The following is a 23,540-nucleotide window of genomic DNA, read 5'->3' on the forward strand; positions in this document are numbered from 1 at the left end:
CTTGGTAATTGAGGATTCATAGTAGATCCTAAAACCTTTGAACTAGCAGCATGTCTGTCTATTCTGTTCTAAGGCCTTTTGCTTGCACTGAGGTCTAACAATTTCATTCAGCATGTCAAACACTGAGCCTGGGAGACTTGATGTGGTGTCCAAATGAGTTTTAGTGTTAGAAGTAAAAAACTGATCTCAGAATTAATCACTTATTGTATTTTTGGCTATGTAGACACCAGCAACATAGGCTGTTTTCCCTACTGCTACTACTCCAGTCAAAATGTTCTTAGCTTTTACTGTTAAGGATTCAGGTACCCATAACAAGCTCAATAACCTTTATGTTTTCATTTTCACACACAGTTTGCCTTGTAGTTTGTTCTAGTCGAACAGCAAATCTCTACCTCACAAAATGTTAAAAGTACAGATTATTGCTATATACTCTTCAAGTTATGCATATAGGTTCATAGAAGGTTACTAGGTTAACAGCCCTAGAGCCCTTACAAGCCTAGCCATATTTATACTCAGTTGCCCCGATTGTTGGTTGTTAGGTGAGTAAAGTTTGCAGAAGTAAGGGTCTATGGTAGTTAATACAAACTTCCTCTGCCCAGGAGGGACATGGATGCCACCCCAAGAGTGACTTTGCACTTACCCATCCATTGATCTAGGTTGCGTTTGAAGAGGGTCAGGGAGGGGCTCTGATTCATGTGATTCCGAAGCTTGTTCTAGAGACATGGTAGTCTCTGGGAGATGCATCTGTTTCTCCAGCATGATCTGTTCATGTCAGAGGCTTGGTTAAGATCCCTGGAGGGAGCGACCCTTCTGCAGTTTGCTTTACAAATGTTTAGCATTTCTGTCATGGCTGGGTCAGAGGCTGCCCTGTAAGTCAAGGACAGGTCACCCCTTAGCAACTTGTAGGAGACAGAATACAGTGACAGGGCTTTCAGTCTTTCTGTGTAAGACTTATCTTGTGTACCCTGTAATTTCTTGGTGAGAAACCTCTGTGGTCTCTCCAGTTGTTGCAGTTCCCTGGAGAGGTACATGCAAAAGGGAGCATTGTACTCAATTATTGATTTGATGAAGGCCAAGTATAATGGAATTATAACACCTTTAGAGCTAGATGTGATGCCTTTATTTATACAATGTGCCACATAGAAGGATTTCCTTATTACTGTGTATATGTGGTGTTCAAAGTTCAGATTGCTATCAACATAAGTACCCAAATCATGTACCACTGGGTCTACACTTAGGTGGGTCCTGTCTATAATGTAATTCGCAGGGATGTCAGCTTTCCCAAAGGGAACAATAAAGCATTTTTTGAAATTAGCTTTAATCTGTGGCTTTGTCACCAATCATTTGTCTGTGTTAACCCTGTCTGCAGTACATTAAAATCACTGGGGAACTCAATGATTGCTCCCACTTTGCAATCATCAGTGAACTTGGTCAGCTACAGAACCCTGTGGTATGCCGATGGTGACTGGTGAAGTCACCTACTTAGACAGTAATAGAAAAATGTATAGCTCACTACTAAGGCAACGGCTAGTAAACAAAAATCTGTAATGAAAAAATCAAGCCATAGCTCCACAGCTGTAACAAGATCTCTTTCACGATGCTTTAAATATATCAAACCTTTCGGTCCAGTTAAATATAACAAATTCCACCAGGAGAAAAAGTATAATTTCCAAAGACCATTCAGTCCTAAAAAACGAGCAAATATAGGACTCAAAAAATTCAAAAATTTGTGGCTTGTGTCTAATTCTTTAGTTTAGATCCAAAATATAGAACAAGACTTCTTAATGGCAAATATTTATCAAAACAGCAACATAGAGTCACAAGCCACAAAGTCCTCCACTGCTGCTGATCTTCCCCATGAAAAATAAATCAATTGCTGTAGCTGCATATAGTGGGAACAGAACATCCACGCTGTCAAAGGCTAAATGTGACTCAAATGCCTTGCAGTACGTAAATATAAAGATACTTCTGTAGATAGTATTAGCTGGTTCAGCTACTTGTAAAGTCCCAAAATAACTCGATAAGCGCTTTCGGTAAAACCTTCTTCAGATCATCATCAGATGCAGCTATAGCAATTGATTTATTTATATTTTGAGCTTTTAATTGTTTTTTTTAATAAAATAGGACCAAATGGTCTTTGGAAATTATACTTTTTTCTCCTGGTGGAATTTGTTATATTTAAATGGACCGAAAGGTTTGATATATTTAAAGCATCGTGAAAGAGATCTTGTTACAGCTGTGGAGCTACGGCTTGATTTTTTCATTACTTAAACAGTATGTGTCCTGTCGGTGAGCCAATCTGGTAATGTATGGGGTTAATTCCTAACTGGGAGAGTTTCTCTATAATACCTGAGTGGGGGATTGTGTCAAATGCCTTGGCTAGGTCAATATAAGTGGTATGCACTCTCTTTCCCCTCATCCAGGACCTTGGTGACTTTCTCGAAGAAGTCAACCATGTTTAACAGGCATTATCTAACTTTAACTAATCCGAGCAGGGTTGGATGCAGAGTATGGAGATTACCTATGTCCTTTTTAATATGGTCCATAATGATTACTTCCATGGTCTTTCAGATAAAACTAGCCAAGTTTATGGACATGTAATTCCAAGGGTTGGTTGATGGTCCCCCTTTGTGCAGAGGAATTACTGTTGCTGCCCTCCATTCCACTGGAACATAGTCAGTTTGTAGGCTGTGGTTAAACAGGGATACAAGTGGGTCTGTTAGGTAAAGTTGTTTAAAAGGCAACCTGGGATGTTGTCTCATCCCATTGATGCCATGTTTTGGCCTTGGAGAGCATCGACATGTCCTGATCTCTTGAGATAATTAGCTGAGGAATTGAGGAATAGTGTCAGGAATAATTTTGGGGATGACTGGAGGGGTTGAGGGGTAACGTTTGCTGTAAATCTGTCAGCTAGCAGGTTGGCTATTACCTTCAGTTGAGTATGGATGGTGCCATCCACAACCAGTTCAGTATATAATTGTGTATTCAATTTTAGATTTCAGACATAGTTAAAGAATGCCTTGAGATTATCCTTAGATAGGGAGGCTATGTTTGCTTCATAATTATCTTTGCAGGACTTGACAAGATCTCTAATTTGTTTGTTTAAGCTAGAGAGGGATTTATTCCTCTATTGAGCCAGTTCTCTCTTGTTCTTGGACATTATATTAGTGGTTCATGGCTTGGTTTTTCGGCAAGACCTGGTTTTAATCCAGTCAGGTACAGCCAGTTCAGTAGAACTGCTTAAGTGGTTATATAGGACTTTGGTGGTCACCTCTGCATAGGAGTCCATGTTTTGTGCATTCAAGGGGACTTTGAAACATCTTCATCATTTAGTAGGAGATAATTTGTCTTTGAAAAATTCGTAAGCATTTTTCTTGATGGGGTATCTGGTCTTATAATAACATTGAATGACACTGATTTATGGTTCAGTCTTACCAGGGAGGACATCATATGAGGGGGGGGTGCAGTGCTCTCCCATGTTAGTGAGTGCTGTGTTTAGGACATTTGAGCCTGTTGTGGGTGTGTTGACTAGCTGTTCCAGAGCATTTGCATTGACAAAGTCCAAGAGCCTTTGAACCAGCATGTTTGTGGTCGTGTATGTTTTCCAGTCAATGGTAAAATAATTAAAATCACCCGTGAGTAAGGTGCTGAGCTGTATGGTAAGTGACTCCAGTAAGTCCAGGTATGTGTTATGCTTTTCCAGTTTCATGGTGGATGACCTATAGCTAGCTATGATGTGCAGGGGGCTTTGCCTATAGTTAATTTGACAGGGAGTAGCTTGAGAGTATAATTAACTGGGCATGGACTAACTCAAGAGAGTCATACTGTCTGACCAGTCTCAAGGTGTACTTATCCTTAATGAAGATGGATACACCTCCTCCTTTAGTTCTTTCATGCTCAGTTTGCAGTATAAACATATAGAATGCTTTTACCAGTATCAGAAAGCCTAGAGAAGACAGATGCAGACCATCGCTGACAAAGCTTCATGGCCTGTCAACCATGTCTTCCCAGGCTGACACATATTGGATCCCCTTGGACTAACACCAGAAGCTAAGCCAGTCATTAAAGTCAATCATTTTTTGTTTGTATTACGGCATCATCCTTGGAGAAGGTACAATGCTGCTTAAGGCTAGCTTTATACCTGCCAGTGACACATAATCTGAGAGCTCAGTCATGTCTCTCTTCAGATAGTCCAGTGAGGCACATCTTAAGTCATTCACCCCCACATGGACTATGACGGAGTCATACCGATATTTGTGTTTGAGTGACTTGATGGATCCTGCCACCTGATAGGCAGCTAACCATAATCTGCTCTTTATCCAGCCTGGTGAGGAGAACATCCATGTGTCTCACAATGGAGTCACCTATGACTAATATATTAGGTTTTGTGGCGTTACACCTTATGGGCTTATTTGTTGAGCCAATGGTGTGTGTTGTTATATGTTGTGGTTGTTTTTTTTTTACATTATCATATGTGTAAGTGGTTTCCGCTTGGAAGGCCTTTGATCTTTTAAGTTACTAGTGAGTACCTCCGCATATGTGGGCTTATGTGTCATATCCGTATTTAGTGTGGGAAGTGTGTCTGTGTGTGCTGCCAACCTCTTTGGCATTTGATTTGTCTTTATATGAGAGTCTTCACTCCAATTTCTTAGTGTAACTACATCTCTCAAATAAAGTATTTATTTGTTTCAGGAATAAACGGTTGTCAGTATAAATAAGGCAATTGCTACATTGCCTCAGGTTGCCCATATCTATCATGTTGGCCAGAGAGATGGTGGGAAACTGCTCGTCCATGATAGGATCTCACTGTGTGTTTTATTAAGGAAGGGAATGGGATAATTTGATAGGACTGTGGTGGTAGCTCTGAGACTACAAGAGGGACCTATAATTTGTGTAGGCTAAGGTTGATCAATAAGGCAGCTCTTTTCAGTGCACAACTCAGTTGCTCCTAGAGCAGCAGAAAAGCTTGGAAGGGTTTCAGCAAACACTGTTTAGGGAAAAACTGAGCTTCTAGGCTTTAGCGTCTATACAGGGTACTGCTAATAGACACAAGACTTAAAATTTAAATGCGAACAAAGGGAAACAAGTATTAAGCTATCTACCAATCAGAAAAGCACAAAATAAGCCTTGCACTAGCAATCACAAACTCAGACAGGTTAGATCAATACACTTCTGCCACAACAGGTTTAGAAAAACACCTTCTTAATGTAGAATAAGCCCAATTGTAACAAGACCATACAAATTACCTACAACAGCCATACAACTAACCGATACAATGTAATACAATGCAATTAACTACTTGAAGCAGAAGCAAACAGTACAGTTTTTTAAACTGCTTAAGTACAGTTACAGTATATAAGAGAAGTGCAAAAAAATACTTGGAGCCCTTTTGTGTGCTTCCCAGTTCAGATAGACCAGATAAACACCTACTGTCATTAGATTAATAATCCTAGTTATCCTAATGTAAAAGCACAGTAAAGGGGTGCCTGGAGAGAATTTAAAAGATACAAAATGCTACCACAAGCAAACCTAAATATACAAATACAGCAGTATATGTTAAACAGATTATAAAAATGTGATTATTCAATAAAAGTACCTCACTTTATATAAATGAGCTAATAGCCACTCAATTGTACAGAATTTATAAAGCCACTAAAAACAAGATAAGCTATGTTTTCCCAACCTGGACAGACCAGGCTACCTCCCAGTGCACTAGATGGAAAATCCACTGAACTCGTGATGTAAAAACAAGTGCATGCCAGAGTGTAAAGATATGCTACTTTATCCAACAGCAAGCTAGATAATGAACTCAGGGCAAGTAAATCAGCAGAACAGACAATTAGAGGCAAAATGCACTTTTTCAATATAAACACAAAGCAAGGCAAATAGATATGAACAGCAGTGTATAAAGAGAGTTTATTAAGCTCAATTTATAGTGGGGTGGGCAGCTTAAAATTACCAGGTTTAGCAGTGCTTTAGTGTATGCAGGCTTGAAATCTTTTCAGGAAAAAGACAAAGCTCCAGAAATTCATTGTCTATTTAAGTATCAGTCAAGAAACAATTTAGCCAATGGAAAAAAAACATGTGAAATGTGCAGCCTAGACAATTTAAGTGCATGTCTCTCACATAGAACAAAAACACCAGGCCATGCAGATTTCTTAAAACAGAAAACAAAATGGAGCAGGTAAAACAGAAAGCAGCTCTGTCACTCACGTATATCTACCTTCAATTTTTGGGAATATTATCATGAATTTTTTTCTTGAAATGTCAATGATTCAACCTTTAACTGCTCCGGAACTGCTGGTAAATGTGTCAAAAATAGGAAGATCTGGATTTATAGATTTCAGCTAGATCTCATGGTGAATTGCAAGAACTGTCTGTGGAAGAAAATGACTGCTGTTTATTCATTATTCAGGTTTTGCAGGACAGATAATTTGTGTGAAGCAACTTAAAATACTATAACGTGCGGCTACTGGTTGTGTAGAATTTAGCTGAAATGCATAAAATGACTGTCATTTTTTATTGCAAATCAACATCTGAAAAGTACAGAGAAGTGGCTGTAACTGTAGGTTTGGGTTAGGGCTTGTCTGCTGATGAATGTAACTGACCTTCTTGTCATTTGCTTATTTTAAACAGTCACTATCTCACTTTGAAGGACAAGTATACATTTGTATAAAGTAGGATGAAATACTATAACTAATGAGCTTTTGTGTGAAAGAAATTTGAATTATGGTGACCATTATTATTATTTTTTTAACCAAAAACAGACATCTGAGGTGTAAACAGGCAGTAAAGTGGTTGTAATTATGTGTAAGGAGACCACTGTGAATAAAAGTGACTTACCCCCTTGTTTTTTTATCACTTTTAACCCACAGTCACTGGTCTGCTACAGCAGAAGACATGTCATATAGTGTATTGTATTTGCTAAACTCAGTGTAAAACAAGTATTATGTCTTATGCTTGTGTGTTAGGGAGGGATGCAGTATATTTATGAGTAACAACTTGACCATAATTTCTTTCATCACTTTCTGTTACAAGCATCAGCACTGCATTGCCACTCTGCATGTGGGTGTGGGTAGGGGGGTTGATGTATATATTTAAGAGTAGCAAGTTGACTGTAATTTATTTTTCACTTAGCATCACAACCAACAGTCTTGGACATGATAGTTGGCTGTCTGTGCTGGTTGGGAAGGAACAGGATGTGTTTGAAAACAACTCATTGACACAGTGGAACAGTGAGCAGCTTTGCCATTTCACAGTGCTTTGCTCTGATTGAGTTCATGGGTGTGGTTTTTTGTCTGTGGAGTCTGCATCCCTTTCCTGTATCTGTATGGTTTATCAGTGCAATCTGTTTTTCCTCACATGTTCCAAAAACATGATGTAGGTGAATTGGCATATAGATCTGGCTTGACAATGATTGTGTGTGCATGTAAAATATCACTGACTTTTATGTGTGGACACACATACAACTCTTCCTGATAGCAGTAAAAAAGAAGTTATGTTCTTACCATAACGTTCCATGTGGAGTGTTCTTCTCGCCTTTGTTCTTACACATGGGTTCGGAGCCGATCCTCGGCTCCAAGTCAGCCACATAGCAAAGCTTTGCATCTTAGAGAAGCTCGAGACCAGGCTATATCCCACAATCCTCCCTGCCATTACTCAGTTCTAGTTTGTAAGCAAACCAGACCAACCATAAACCTCAGGTGCTAAGGCTACACACAGCCACAAAAAATCAGAGACACTATCTCACTGACAAATTAACTAAAGGGTAGCGAAATATACCCCATGAGGTAAGAGACAATATACCCGGAAGAGGTTAAGGCATGTGGACCAGACTCTAGTCCTACTCGTTCTTCCAAACACGTGAGGGAGGGAAGGGAGGGAATGTAAGAACAAAGGCGAGATGAACACTCCACATGGAACATTATGGTAAGAACGTAACTTCTTTATGTGAGAGTGTTCAATCTCACCATTTGTTCTTACACACGGGTAGTGTCCCTAGCTCCGTCACCCCGAGTGACTCATGGAAGAATGTTTCTAAGCACAGTGGAACCAAAAGATGTCCTGTCTTTGGAGGCTTTGTCAGCCGTATAATGAGCGATGAAAGTATGTCGTTTAGACCACGTGGCTGCTGCACAAATCGTGTCCAAAGGCAGACGAGCTGCATGAGCCAAGGAAGTGGAAACGAATCTAGTAGAATGGCCCTTAGGTTTGGTGGGCAAGGCCTGATTCAACTTAGAATATACAAAGGCTATACAATCAGTAAGCCATTTAGAAAGTGTACGTTTTGTAACTGCCATGCCCTTTTTATTTTCTGCAAACGCGACAAAAAGTTGATCTGTTTTTTTGTAATCTTTAGTCCTGTCCAAATAAAATCTTAGCTGTCTGTGGACATCTACCTTGTGCAGCATATATTCCAACTTGCTGGTATGGTTTTGGAAATATGTAGGGAGTTCAATGGACTGATTAATATTTATGACAGAACATACCTTAGGAAGGAAAGACTGGTTTGTTCATAAGGAAACTCTATCTGGGTGGAAAATTAAGTAAGGTGGTTTGACTGATAGTGCTTGCAGCTCTGAAACTCTTCGAGCTGAAGTAACAGCTACAAGAAAAAGTGTCTTCCACGACAAAAACTTCAGGAGGCAAGAAGAGGCTGGTTCGAAGGGTGGCAACATTAGTTGCGACAATAACAAATTTAAATTCCATGGGAATAAAGGGTCTCTGATGGGTGGTCAAAGATGGAAGGAACCTTTCATAAAAGCCTTACAAAGCCTGTGGGATATAATAGAAGAACCGTCCTCACCAACATGGAAGTTGGATATGGCTGCCAACTGTACTCTTAGTGTGGAAGTAGTGGCTCCTTTGTGAAAAAGGATGGATAGAAATTCTAGAACTTTATGTAAAGGAGCTACCAGGGGGTCCAAGTGTTGGCTAGATGCCCAGTACACAAAGCATCTCCATTTACTCCTGTAGAGTTTTGTAGTGGAAGCCTTATAAGAGGCAACCAAAATGCGTTGAACTGCCGGAGAAAGTAGATCAGACCTGGCTAGGCAGGGAAGTGGAGCAGCCAAGCTGCTAGTTTGAGGGATAGAAGAGATGGGTGAGGAACTCCCGACGAATGTGTCAGTAGATCTGATACTGGGTCCAGGATCCACGGTTCCTCTGATTGATGGGCTCGAAGAAAGGGGAACCATATCTGTCGAGGCCAGAATGGGGCTATGAGTATAATTGTCCTTTCCAGGTTCCTGGCTTTCTGAAGAAATTTGGGAATCAAGGGGGTAGGTGGAAATGCATATAGGAGACCCGGGGGCCAATTGTGTATCAGTGCGTCCCAGGGGACATCCCCTGGAGGGGGTAGAAGGGCAAAATAGCTTCTGCATTTGGTATTCATCGGGGAGGCAAATAGATCGCAGCAAGGCTGGCCCCATCTGCAGAAAATTCTTTCCGCCACCTGTAGCTTGAGGGACCACTCGTGAGGTAACAGGATGGCTCTGCTCAACCTGTCCGCAATGACATTGGATGACCCCGGGATGTGCGTTGCTATCAGAAAGTGACCCATGGACTCTGCCCATTGCCAAATTCTCATGGCCTCTCTGCATAATGGGTAAGATCTGGTTCCCCCCTGTTTGTTTATGTACCGGACTACAGACATGCTGTCTGTCTGAACTGCTACTGTTCCTAGAGGTAGGAGGGTTTGAAAGTGTTGCAACGCCAGGAACACCACCCTCATTTCCAGAACATTTATGTGCAGGTTGTACTCCATGTTGGACCATTCCCCTTGGACTGTTCTTCCCTGAAATAGCCCCCCCCACCCTATCAGGGAAGCATCCATGGTTATCGTGGCCATCGGATTGGGTAGAACAAATGGATGACCCATAGTGAGATCCTGACTGTACACCCACCATGAGAGGTCTCACTTGCAAGAATCTGTTATCAGAATCTCGTGCGCTAGGGGTAACTAATGGAACGACCACTGCATGAACAGCAGCCATTGGAGGAGCCTCATGTGCAATCTCCCCATAGGAACTGCAATCAGGGACGCTGCCATGAGTCCCAAAACCTTCAACACTAGTTTGGCCGGGGCTTTCCTGCTTTGCAGTAGAAGAAGAACCTGTTCCTTGAGGGATGAAGCCCTTATTGGAGGGAGCTTTACCAGTGTTAAGCGCGTATCTAGGTCTGCTCCGATGAATGAAATATGCTGTGAGGGCAGTAAGGCAGATTTTTTGAAGTTTATGGAAATCCCTAGGTGGGAACAAAGGTTGACTGTATAGTCTCTGGCTTGTATGAGGCAACGCTCGGTGGTGGCGGTGAGGAGCCAGTCATCCAGATAGGGAAACACCCGGAATCCTAGACGTCTCAAGTGAGATGCTACCACTGCCATGCATTTGGTGAATACTTTGGGGGCTGAGGTGAGCCCAAAGGGCAGGGCTCGAAATTGGAAGTGACTGGCTCCCAGCCAGAAGCGCAGGTGATCTCTGGACGGTCTGGCCAACTTGATGTGGTGGTACGCGTCCTTGAGATCTATCGAGCACATCCAGTCATCCTTCTGTAAAAATGGAAGGATCGATTGAAGCGTGACCATCCGGAACTTTTCCTTCTTCACGAAGGTATTGAGATTGCTGAGATCCAAAATCAGTCTCCAGTCCCCTGTCTTTTTTGGAACTAAAAAGAACCTTGAGTAAGTTCTGGATCCTTTTTGGTCCGCCGGGACTGGCTGAATGACTCTTTTTTCGAGCAGCTTTGCAATTTCTATTGCTGCTGGGCCTCGCAGATGGGGTGGCACATCTGGAAACCTTCTTTGTTGGGGTGGAGTTGACATGAAGGGGATTTTGTATCCTCTGGTTACAATGCTTTTTACCCAAGAGTCTGAGGTGAGAGTTAGCCAGGCCTGTGGGTATAAAGCCAAGTGACCCCCGACTGCCTCCAGAGCAGGACAGTCGGGCCCCCATTCAGGAGTGCTGGAAAGGCTTACCAGGGATAGGATCCCTGTCGCCTTGGTTCTGCAGACCCTCTCTGCCGCCGGGACGACGTCTTCCATTTCTGCCCCCCCCCTCTGCCTCTGGGGGAGGGGTCACTCTGTGTGGCCTGGAAAGATCCCTGAGTTTTACGGAACCACATTTTTCCGCCTCGTTGCCCTTTGGGGTACAGTCTAGATGGAGCGGAAAAATGGACTCCGACAGCAGACAGAGCCTTTCCTTCTTGCTCACACTGAGTTAGTGTCTCTTTCACTTTAGGCCCAAAAAGAGTGGCACCATCAAAGGGGGCGCTGGCAAAGGAAGACTTGAAGGCTTCCGCAAATGAGCACAGCAGCATCCAGGATTGTCTTCGTAGAGCAATTGCTGAAGCTGCGGCTCTACTCGATCCTTCAACTGCATACGAGATGAGCCTCATGGATGAGCTCACTATGGAGGTAAGGGTGTTAAGCTGTGCTGTTACCTTATCTGAAACAGCAGCATCTGTGTTACCCTGGAGGGTATCTCTCAGCTCCTTGATGAGATCCCTCTGTAGACGTGTAAAGTGTGTCAAATAGTTTAGCGAATGCATGGAAAAAGTCACTGAACTAAAAACGCGCTTCCCATATCTGTCCATAGTCCTAGAATCCTTATTAGGAGGATGAACAGAAGAGGAAGACTCAGACATCTCCTTTTTAGTGGCTGCAGCCACCACCATAGCATCAACCAGGACTCCTTTGGTGAGATAAGTCTTGTCCTGGGGAGCGGTGATAAACTTGCTTGGTTTTCGAGGGACCAGTTCCACTGTGTCCGGTGTCTCCCACACCCTTCGAGCAATTAAATCCATTAATTCATCGAAGGGCGGAGTAACCCAGGAGGTAGAAGGTTGAGCACCAAAAGCCTTCAGCAACACCGACTGCCCTCAGTGGGGCTAGGGACTGCCAATCACCCCTCTGTTTTAAAATCTCCAAGATGTCCGCAAATGAGACATCCTCAGAGGGGGATTTTGGGGACCCCTCTGCCTCATCCAAGTCAGTGCCAGATGTTAGAGATTCCTGCGGGGAATCAAAGTGCCTCCTCTTGCACAGTCTTTTCCTCTGAACCTCATCGGAGGGGGCTTCCGGTGAGGCCTCCGAGGAACAGGGGGCACCCTCTGGGGGTGGCTGAGGCAATGGTGCTCTACGCTTTGGATGTGTCATGGGAACAGAAACAGAGAGCGTCTCCTTAGGGGAGGGAGAAGATGCCTCCGATGAAGTGGTTGTCTGTGTAGACAAAACCTTCCTCATAAGGTCAAAAACCCCTGAACCTTGGGCCGAGGACTCCTCCGATTCCGAAGAACATGGAAGAATCCCAGACATGGGGCCTGTGGGCCTCGGACCCGAGGACGGAGCCGAGCCAATCTGCGCCGAGGCCCCGAGAGGGAGAGTCGGCACCAAAAAGTCGGTACAACTCTTGGTCCCGGAACCGAGGAGAGATCATCGACTCCGCGACTCACCTATAGATTCCGAAGGAGTCGAAGTCAATGGTGTCGATCATGCAATGGACAGTTTCAGCACCGAGGGCTCCACTATCATTGGCTCATCCTCTCCCGGCTCCGAAGACTGGATGGGTCTCGAAGGAGGACCTATTGGAGATAAAGGAAGGCCTTCTAGTTTCTACACCAATTGGGAGGAAACTGCAATCAACTTGGAAAGGGCCGTGTTCTCCATAAGTTTCTGCATGACATGATCCACATCTGTTTCGGATAATGGTCTGGAAGATCGGGTCGAAGGGGCCGAAGATGGCACCGACCGAAGAATGGAAGGTGGCGGTAGCTCCGACACCGGTACCAAGACCTGGGGCTCAGTGAAAGATAAACATTCAACGCTCGGCCCCAAAGTCTGTGGAACCAGCGAACGAACTTTCAAAGATGAACTTGGAGCCGATGACATGGGCTCCGACATCTTCGACCCCTTCGAGGACTTAGAAGCCTGATCCAACTTGTCCAAAGCCTCCTGGAAAGCAGGCTTAAGAAGTCCCCTATCTATAAGTTTCCTACGTCTATCTGTCATGACCCTCCCACTGAAGGAATGGCATATAGAGCAATCCTGTTGCAAGTGGAGAGGGCCAAGACAGTAGACGCAGGAAGTGTTGTTGTCAGTGATGGACATTTTCTGCCCACACTGACATCTTTTAAAACCGGATTTGGCTTTTTCAGACATAACCAGCAGTAAGACACTTTTACTGTGAAAAAGTTTAAACACTAGCTATAAGTATAAGAAAAAAAAAAAAATATATATATATATATATATATATATATATATATATATATATATATATATATTGCTATAAGTGATTAGAAGAGGTAGGCCCCAAAGGGAACCTATGAAAAAATGACAGGACTAACTACAATAACACACACACACACTATAGTACTGATCAAAAACTAAATTCCCAATAACTATAAGAACTTTTTAAGTAAAAATATAACCATCTTATCTGAATATCACAAAATTTTCTCTGGTCCGAGCTCTCGTCGATGTGATCCGTTGCAGCGGCAAACTAGATCTGAGTAATGGCAGGGAGGATTGTGGGATATAGCCTGGTCTCGAGCTTGTCTAAGATGCAAAGCTTTGCTATGCGGCCGACTCGGAGCTGAGGATCGGCTCCGAACCCGTGTGTAAGAACAAACGGCGAGATTGAACACTCTCACATAATGCAGTTAACATGTCATTATCTTTCAAAAGTAATGAGACCCTTAGACCTTCTATGAGCCTGGTGGCCCCTCAACCCAGGCTGTAATAATAGATTGTGACATGGACTTAGTGGTGGCCTCTACCTTCAACCCAGCCAGTTCTAAAACTGGCCGTGCTCAGAAGTATGGATAGAAGATTGCTATATCTTGTCTCAGGCCTGGGGATGGTGTGGTCACTCTCTTTAATTTTCATCACATTCAAACCTCAAAGGTGTGCACAGAAGGTTGCTACAGGTTAAGTGAGGGATGAAGACAATGTGGTCATTATTTCTTTTACTTTTCTCACAGATCTCAAAGGAATGCGCAAAAGATGACTGTAGCTTATATAGTGACAGGGTACTGTCCAATAGCATCAAGATGGACTACATTACTGGTTTCATTATTTTTTCAGTTTCCTCACAATCAAACATCAGATACATATACAGAAAGCTACCTTTTGGGGGTAGGGATAACAAGAAATTATGTTTATATACATCTGTTTCATCAGAGGTGTACACAGAAAGGTGACTGCTTTTTGGGGGTAGGGGTGATGAGGTATGATATATAAGACTCTAGCCATTTGCTTTCATCCCATTCCAGCACCGGAGGGATACATAGAATGTTGCTTTTTTATTTTTTGTGGAAGGGAGTACGGTATTTTTGTGTGTGTGTGTATGCATGTGTGTATGTGGAAAGGAGTCTGGTACTATTCTCAGATCATATTTATGTATCCTGGACACATTTGGTTGTGATCTACAAAGCCTTGAACACAGCTTATTTCTTTGAAAGAAAAAAATAGGATTGAATTTCTTACCTTACCCATGATTTTTGTGCAGGCCATTATTGAATCAAAGAGTAGGAAAAATGCTCTAAAATACCTCTCAGAGTACCAATAACCCCATGACGTAAGGGGACCTGTGGCCCCACGACCCCCATCTTAATTAATTTCTTACACATTTATTACTGCATTGTCTTAGACAGTTACAATGCATTGAAAGAATGCCGGAAAATGAACAGTAGCACTCAGTTTCTTTCCTTAGTCATGATCTATGTTCAAGCCATCATTGGATGAAAATGTTATTTTAAAAAAAGCTGTAAAATTCACCTTAGATCATCTAGAAGAAGATGTCTTCTGAGGAACTTGCAGCCCCCAGACCCCTGACGTAATTCAACTGCTTACTTAACAATTATTACAGTGCAGTTTTAACCAGGTAGGGTGTGTTGAAAAGATGTCAGAATAAGCTGAAATGTAAGACAAAATCTGAGAAAAGGAAGAAAAAGCAACCTGGATTGTGTGAGGAGGCCAGGATAAGGAAAACCAGGGAGGAACACTGTGGAATGTATGTGTCTCTGGGAATTTGTAGGTGGGAGGGCATCATTTCACCTAATGCTGGACTGTACAATGGGTCATTATAATGTAACATCTTTGTAACTAAGTGCCAGTCAGGGTGAATGTCACTTTTTGTGATGGACCAGCTTGATGTAGTACGCACACCTTGCCAGTCATAGTGCATTAGAACTGTAACAACAGTTCATTCTGCACATACTACTCCCAAAGCTTTCTAACATGAGCTAAAAGGTTACTTAGGTGGGTTGGCAGGAACAGGGTGATCCTTAGACTGGACGTGTCCAGGGCTCGTCAACATGACACTTGCTGGGGGCACACAAAATGCTAATACCCATCCTGTAAATCTCACCTCTTTTTCTAGTGCATCGTCTTTCCTCAAAGACTGTATTCTTGGAACTTGTTAATTCCCTTGAGGTAGTTAAAAGTTCCTGTTATGTGCCATGAGGAACATACAAAATTAGGTGTGTGTGTATTTCTTACAAGTTAACTAGTATCTTTTTATAAAATGTTTATCTGTGCTGTCAATATTTATTGCATTTATAAGTTTTAGGGAACCGTGTAGCAGATTAGGAACAATTTCATTAATCTAAACTATTCCAGTTAAAAAAACAGTTTTATTTTGCAGGTTTCTTTTTCTTCTGTTAGTGAGTTACAATTCAGCTATTTTAATTAATTTTTTTTTCAGAACAATGAGAATCTCTGTTGCACATTATTGAGGTTTGCATTTAATTCCATTTGTGTGAACAAGATTTTCATTGGTACACCTGACGTGTGTGATTATTTTATCATGATGCACATCTATACATTTACAATTTCCTCCATAGGTTATTTTTTGTCTTCCTTCACTGATCGACAGCTACTGTGAATGGAGTCAATATAAAGTTTTTAGCTGATTTCACCATATTTAATAGTTACTACCAAATGTCAAACTTTGACATTTCTTCTTGTCTTTTTCAGAGATTCAAGAAAGCTATTCGACCACTAAACTCTTGGCGCATGGCTAGTGGTCAGCGGACATCAGTTCCTGAAATCATTGATGTTCCCTACACAGTCAGTCTTTCAGACAATGACTTCAGTGACTTTGACTGGCAAAATAATAGTAGTGAAGCATGAAGTAGGTTTTTCCAGATATTAGACAGTGCCATTCGATATTGAATATTCCAAATTCATTAAATATGAAACCTTAGACAAATGGACAAATTATTGCATATAATACAGTCTCTGCTTCAAGAAAGACGGTCAGTCTTCACAAAGAATACAATATTATTTTAAATTACAAGTATTTATGTCAAGATGACAGTGTTTCATTCTTCTGCCATGTTTATTAAGGGCAGTACTTTTGACTGCTATTGGTCCCGCTAACAAACGTGGTCATATTGTTAATAACTGAAATTGCACAGAGGTAAATTGTCTATATTTCATTGAGCTCTAGGAACACAGAGCACTTGCTGAACTGTTTACATATAAAATTAACTTAGCAGATACTGTATAAATAGACACTGTACCATAGGTTATTCATTAGACCCAAACATATAAGCTACTGTTGTCTGCATTATACGTTTTCTGATGTAGGATAGCAATGGTATTTATATTTATGGCATACCATCCTTGAACTTGCATTTATTTTTTCTGAGCTTTCCTGAATGTATATAAAATGTTACACGTGTGCCACTAGAACATGATTAAAAATGTTCTGCAAGTTATGTTTTACAGGACACATCTGAAGTATAGATAGTTGATTCTAAATTAATTCCGATTTGAAGCGTCAATTTTTTTTCACCTCAAAATGATGAGCAGTGTGTCTTACTGTCTTAAAATACATTCCTGCATTAGTTCACAAGAGTACATGTTTTGCAGGAGATACCACTTAATTCATCATCATATTGTGCAAGTTCTACACACAAGTGTTGAGACTTGAGTAGCCACTAGGTGGCAGAAATCAGAGTTAAGACTCATAGCATAAATGTACATACATCATCTGTCCCATACAGGCTTCATTGAGGTTCATGGCTGAATAATTGTCTAACTACCATAAAGGGTCATTTTATGCCTAATCAACTACCTGAGGTCAGAATCAAACCCTGTAGCTTGTGTCTATGAGGCAAAGATCTCATGTGTGGAGTAGAAGTGTGGTTTGTCATAGCAGAACACCCAGCCAACTTAACTATCAAGAGTATGAAAACTACATGGACTAAACCTTAAAATTCTGGAACTGATTTTTCTTTCTTACACTGAATGTGTAGTATGTAATCTCAGACTTAGTGGGCCCTGCATGGCGAGTGAGAGAGTGTTCCCCACAAGCACCACCACAGAAAAATCAATTGGCAAATTTCATTCTGGCATCTATTTTTTTAAGTCTGTGAAGCATTCTGACACCTACTTGTCATTCAAGTATCTTTGGTTAATTACTTTTTAATGTTGTCCGTTCTCTTGTCTGCATACTTATGAAATATAATTGTGACAAGTGTGTATGAAATCTTTATTTTGCTGTGATCTAATGCAGTCCTTTAACTCATGAAGTGGGGCACATTAAAGTTGACTTACTGCTTTGGATGGAACATATACTTTTACAGTCTTTACTTTGTGTGTATGCAGTATTCTGGTACCTTCAATATATGTGTGTATGAAGTGTACTGTTTCTGAAGTGCCTGAAATATTCAAGAATGCCTTTTTTTTTCTTGACCATCAAGCCACTCCCACCCAAATGCCCTACTGACTCATTCATTCCTGGAATGAGACCCCTATGGCCTACTCATTCCCCGAAGTGAGTGCCCTGTGGTTCATTCATTCCCCAGAGGTGAGAGTCCTGTGATCCATTCATTCCCAGAAGTGAGAACCAAATGGCCCATTCATTCTCTGGGGAGAGAGACCTACAGTTGTTTTATTCCCAGAGGTTAGGGCCTATTGTCGATTTATTCCTGGAGGTGGGAGCCCTACGGTCAATTCATTCCCAGAGATGGCAGACCTATGGTCCTTTCATTCCCAGAGGTTGGAGCCCTGTGGTCTTTTCATTCTCAGAGGTGGAAGCCTTATGGTCCATATAGTTTCTGGGGTGGGAACCCTGTGGTCCTATCATTCCACTCTGGTTAAGAGTTGAGCACTGAGAGGAGTGGCATCATCTGTGGTTGGAATCAGGAATTTTTTTATGTTTTAAGTTCTTAGTGTGCCTGTCACAACTGTGACTTCCTCTTAAGTGTTTAGGATGCACACATGCACTAATGCCATCCCTGGTTTGCCACAGTGGTGACTTTATAGAGACTTTGCTTAAGGAAGCCAAGTTGTCATGCCCTTTCCCCTGGACTAAGTGTTCCCCTTGCTCAGAGGTGGACACACCAGCATTGGCCACACTATATCCACTGCTCTATGCCAGCTCCTCAAGCATTGGAGTCCCTAATCAAATCTGGGACATTTGGGGGGGTGGGGTTAGTCACGCTTCATGCCTCAAAGATATAGAACTGTGTGATGTTTGTTCAGATATAAGTGTTAAAAATAGACATCATAAAAAAATTCCAGTCATCACTGTGTTTTCTTACTTACTGACCATGTGAGACAGACTGCAAGGGGAGGAGAGGATCTGACCTCATAGTGTCAATTTAATGTCTGTAGCCACAGTATGTACTGAATATTCCAGTGTTAATACATAAAACAAAGAAAAATATCCTCTGAGGAACATGTCAAAAATGGATTTTACCGTAGTATTAAAAAATGTTTTAATCTGAACCATTCTGTTTTCTATCTCACAAATTAATTCTGTACTGGCAATGCTGCTACAGCACACCAGTACTATTACAAACAGAGAAAAGAACAAGACAACACTTTCCTTTAAACAGTAAGCTAGACAAGGGTCCAGGGAAGTAAATATTGTGGGAAGAAATAGCCAGGGAATTGTTATGGCTAGGCCTGTATAGGCCCTAGGGCCAATAGCCTAGTACCAGTCTATGAACCTAAAAGCAGTAGTGACACTGGATCGTACATGGATCTCCACTGCCAGGTTTCTAGGTGTGCCATTCCAAGTGCGACTTATCTGAAAAAAGTGTGTGCTAGCATTTATTGAGTTTCTTTCTATTTTTAGCTTGCACTACAGGAGAAAAAAAATCCACCACACATTGAATCCCCAAGACATACTCTGGGATAAAAATAATACGGAGCACTAATTCTAAAAATGATAGGAGGGGTCTCAAATATAGTTAACTTAGAGTTTGTAATGCATGTTTTTGGAATGTAGTAAACAAAGCCTGATATCAATGGCCTTGGGGTAATTTTGTCCCGTCACTAAAGAAGAAATTCTACACTTTGCCATTTCATGTTGTGGTATTCTGTGAAACTTTTATCACATAATACATCTATACAAAATGTTTCACCTGTCCTTATCTATCCAACACCAGGAGCTCAACTCTCCTGATTATCAGTTTTGACTACAGCCCTACATTATGTCTCTAACGTTAGACATTACTCTTTGTGAGCTAGTCATGAAACGAAGTAAACACTTTAATATATTTCAGTTAAGTCTGTTAGTTCAGTCCATTTTAATTTGTAATTTTAGTTTATTGAATTGTGAACTGGTCATCTTGGTTCCTTTTCAGCCACAACTTGGGCCACAGTGGCAAAGGTAAATGAAGTATCTGTGAATGCTTAGAGTAGCCAGTCAACCACTATGTTTTTGTGAGGAGGACACGCAAATAGGAGTATGAGGGGAACAGACAGTGACCAGAGATGAGTATCGAACCCTTATCCATAGTATTATGGTATTTAAGTTAATGTAGAAAACAAAGGTCAGCTCAGGAAAAAAAAAATGTATTTGCAAGACATAAAAATAATACACAACAAGGTTTTGTGCACAAGCACTTTTTCAAGTAGTAGTGTGCAATATAACACCAAGCATTATAAATCTTTCTTACAATTATATGATTAGAATTACAAAAACGTATAAACTTATGTCCTTTGCTTTAAAACAGGTTACAAGAACAGGTGATTATTCAGTTAGGTGTACTGTCTGTATTGCACATGTAATCCAAAGTATCTCTCATATTCAATAAATATAAAGCGATCAGCACCCCTATTATTCATCTGAGTTACTTAAATTTAGAATTTGAAACATTTTTCCTTACCATTTAACATGACTTGTTCTCTCAGTGCATTAGTTTTGACAGACCTCCAAAAGTGAGAAGTGGTGATATAAAGGTGTGGCAAAACATGACCTACTGATAATGTTATAGACAGTAACGTTCCAAAAAAATTGACAGACAAATCATTATGGTTTGTGGTGAAGGTTAAACATTGTGTATTTTTGTTAACATGCATAACAGAAACATCAGCACTCATTCTAACATTAAAAAAAAAGGTTTTAGAAAATTTAGTATCAGTGGTATCCCATTTTGATCACCCCAGATGTACACATTTTCCCCTTCGGACAGCAGTGGCATACTTGGGGGCTATTGCTACACCACAGACATTTATATCAGATATTTGTTTATACAAATTTCCATTAAAAATAAAAAAATATATTCCAGCAAAATACATAAGGTATTAATAAATATGCTTATGCTGCAAAAATGGCTAAGCCATCTCAAATGCTAATATCTTTTAACTACATCTGGAATTACTCGAAATACAAATGCAATGTCCAGTGTTAATAAAATATAAGTATCCCTAACACCATTGCAAAATGCATCACCATGTCTTCATTTAAAATGTACTGATGTAGTCATTACTGAAAATGGAGGTTTATCAAAGCCATTTCCTCTCATGCTGTGACCATCACATAACCACTTCTAAGTGAAACCTAGGCATGCTACCTTTAGCCAGGAGTCTTCAAGACCACATTTAACTAAAAGTCATTGTTTTCTCTTTGTCTTGATCTATAGAGAAGGAATGATCCTGTGAAGACCTTCACTTCACATTTATAGAAACAATGAGATATGTGTAGACCACCACAAACTGGACCTATGCCATGCAGTTAGACTGGTGCTATACAGACTAACTACCTCTTTTTCCAGAAACATCTAACCTTTGTGTATATAGAGCACTTCAGAACTGTCTCCACAGTGATGGAACAGCTGGAGTCAAGGGTGCCACCCTTAACAAGTTAGTAGACCTTTAGAGTTGTTTTCAAACTGTTTTTTTAAGATATTATATAAATAAAGTTCTAAAATGCTTTCAAAAATCTTTGTAACATTTCCTAAATTTCAGATTCTGCGCTACTGAAATAGTGTCCTAATAACGTTTAACTTTATAAAAGTACTTATTGTAGAGTCTGAATACAATTTCTCAAAATCTACACTTTGCGTTCATTAGTCTTATCTCTAGCAGAGTGACAAAATGTAAATACCTTTATTGTCTGCAGTCCAAACTTTTGGCAAGTTTTGAAATGCTGAGATATAGGGCCAGACTCCAAAACAATTGCTCTCAATGTAAGTCTGCCCCAATTCCAAAAAACTTGCTCTCAGTGTAAGTGATTTACTTTGTTTGTAAGGTCTGTTTATAAACAAGTTTAATACAGGGACCAGATTCCAAAAGACCTGCTCTCAGTGAAAGTGGTCACTTACACTGAGAGCAAGCCTTTTGGAATCAAGCCCATAATATCATACCACTTTAATGTTACTAAAATACATGTGGGACTTCCTGGATGTTTTAATGTTATTAAAGGCATGTCAGGCTTCCTCAATGTGCAACCTTGAACATTTCTGTAGAGTCCTCTATATATACAAGAAACCCCACTGATACTTCATAGCAGCATATTAACTAACTATAATGCAAGTCTGTGGGAATTTTGAAAACACTCTTGAGACTTGGACACGGTTCCCGCAAATGTCACATAACTTCAAAATTAATAACAACTAATTTGTAATGCTAATTATGCAAACCCTAAGACAAGGTCAAAGTCTAAATGGTATACTTACTATAGCCAGATGTTATACATTCTTTGCAATTATCCAACATCTGTGAAATAAGTTTAGGTTTCATGAGAAATAATCGTGATTTTTGTTCATGAACTATAATGACCATGTTAAGAGACATCCTGCATTTATTTTTCTCAAGAGTCATAAACCTGTCTGCATTAAAACTAACCTAATGAGTATATTCTTTATAACTCATTTACATTTATTGCTGTTCTTGAACTTAAGATGTGTCAATGTTGGCAAATAAACATCACACCGTGGCAAAAAAATATATATATAAATGAAAATAGTAAGATGTAATAGTATCAAAACACCTTCACATAATTTGTTTTCCCCAAATAAATAAACTGGAATTATTTTCAGCTGAAAGTCCCTAGCACTTTTCAAAGATGCACCTTAAACCTGGTGTTACAGACCCAGACAGTGAATCTCCTCTCATTGTTTGACATCCTATATCTTCACAGCTGTGTATCTTATCAAAACAAAATTTTGTATTCATAAAGATCAGCATTTTATAAGCAACAGCTGTCTAGTTAATACAGAACTAGGCAATGGATACTAGCTACATGGAGTACTATATAACCCTCTCTTGCATATTAATTTCTGCACAGGGTTGTATGTGCCCTGGTATATATTGCTGCAGACATGCTACTCAACACATGCATGTATATCAATGTATAATTGTAAGTTTACAATAAATTGTTTGCATTATAAAATGTGAAAAAGTTGATTGGAAGTCGTAAAAGTATATGAGCATGTCATTGTCAGATACAGTATGTATGTGGACATGTAATTAGCATTATTCTACCAAAAGACAGGGTTGCTACCACATGTACTTGCAAGGGTGTATGCCGTTTGTAATGCAGACTCTGATTCTACTGTTGGTTATTGAGAAAACATAATGAGATATCTTATTTTCAGCTAAACTTCACTAATAGATCACAGTGGCATTAGTGGTACTTGGTGTATAGACACTCACTCATGTTTACTATAAAGAAATTTTGCTACCACAAGCACAGTGCTGCTGAGGTAGGAGACACTGTAAAACAGGCAAGAGCTATTACCATTAGCCTCTGGAACTACAAATACGTACACATTTCTTATTCGTTGCTTTATACTTTTATTTTATTTATTTTATTTTACATTTGTTGACCAGGCTAGTCCAGCTGGATATATGTCCATTTTCAGTGGAGGCCCAGGGAGAAAAGCTCCACAAATAACAACCAAATAGGACAAGACAAGATATTTACAGTAGAAATTGGTACGTTACAATACTTTATAACATATTACATACCTAGGATTTTATATTCTGTATTCCAGTAGGGAAAAAAAACTTATGTAAAAATAACCTAGATACAATAGTAGTTTGAGTTAATAATGGAAATTATATCTAAGAGATATAATAGATACTAAGGTCACACAAAAACCAAAAAGAATAAACACTAGTGTTAGATGGATAGAGTCTACAAAAGCAAAATACAAGGATACAATGATAGTGTTCATTCTCACAGGAGTTGTGGTCTTATATGAAACCGGTTGGTCATTCAATAATATATACATATTTACATGAGAAAAATCCTCAGAATGGTTTATCAGCAAATAAACACGAGATCATGTTCATTAGA

General features: G+C 40.3%; 1 protein-coding gene across 1 annotated transcript in view; it reads left to right on the forward strand.

Annotated features, from left to right (window-relative positions):
* Nucleotides 1-23,150, forward strand: part of LOC122803429 (sodium-dependent proline transporter-like) — a 906,432-nt gene extending 883,282 nt beyond the window's left edge. Inside the window, exon 15 of the mRNA XM_044073039.1 lies at nt 15,974-23,150. Coding sequence (XP_043928974.1) covers nt 15,974-16,129 — 156 coding nt within the window. The 3' untranslated portion in view covers nt 16,130-23,150. The remainder of the gene's footprint in view (nt 1-15,973) is intronic.
* The last annotated feature ends 390 nt before the right edge of the window (nt 23,151-23,540 follow it).

This window comes from Protopterus annectens, chromosome 5.part1 (assembly GCF_019279795.1).
Source record: "Protopterus annectens isolate FY-2018-M chromosome 5.part1, PAN1.0, whole genome shotgun sequence".
Classification (NCBI taxonomy): Eukaryota; Metazoa; Chordata; order Ceratodontiformes; family Protopteridae; genus Protopterus; species Protopterus annectens.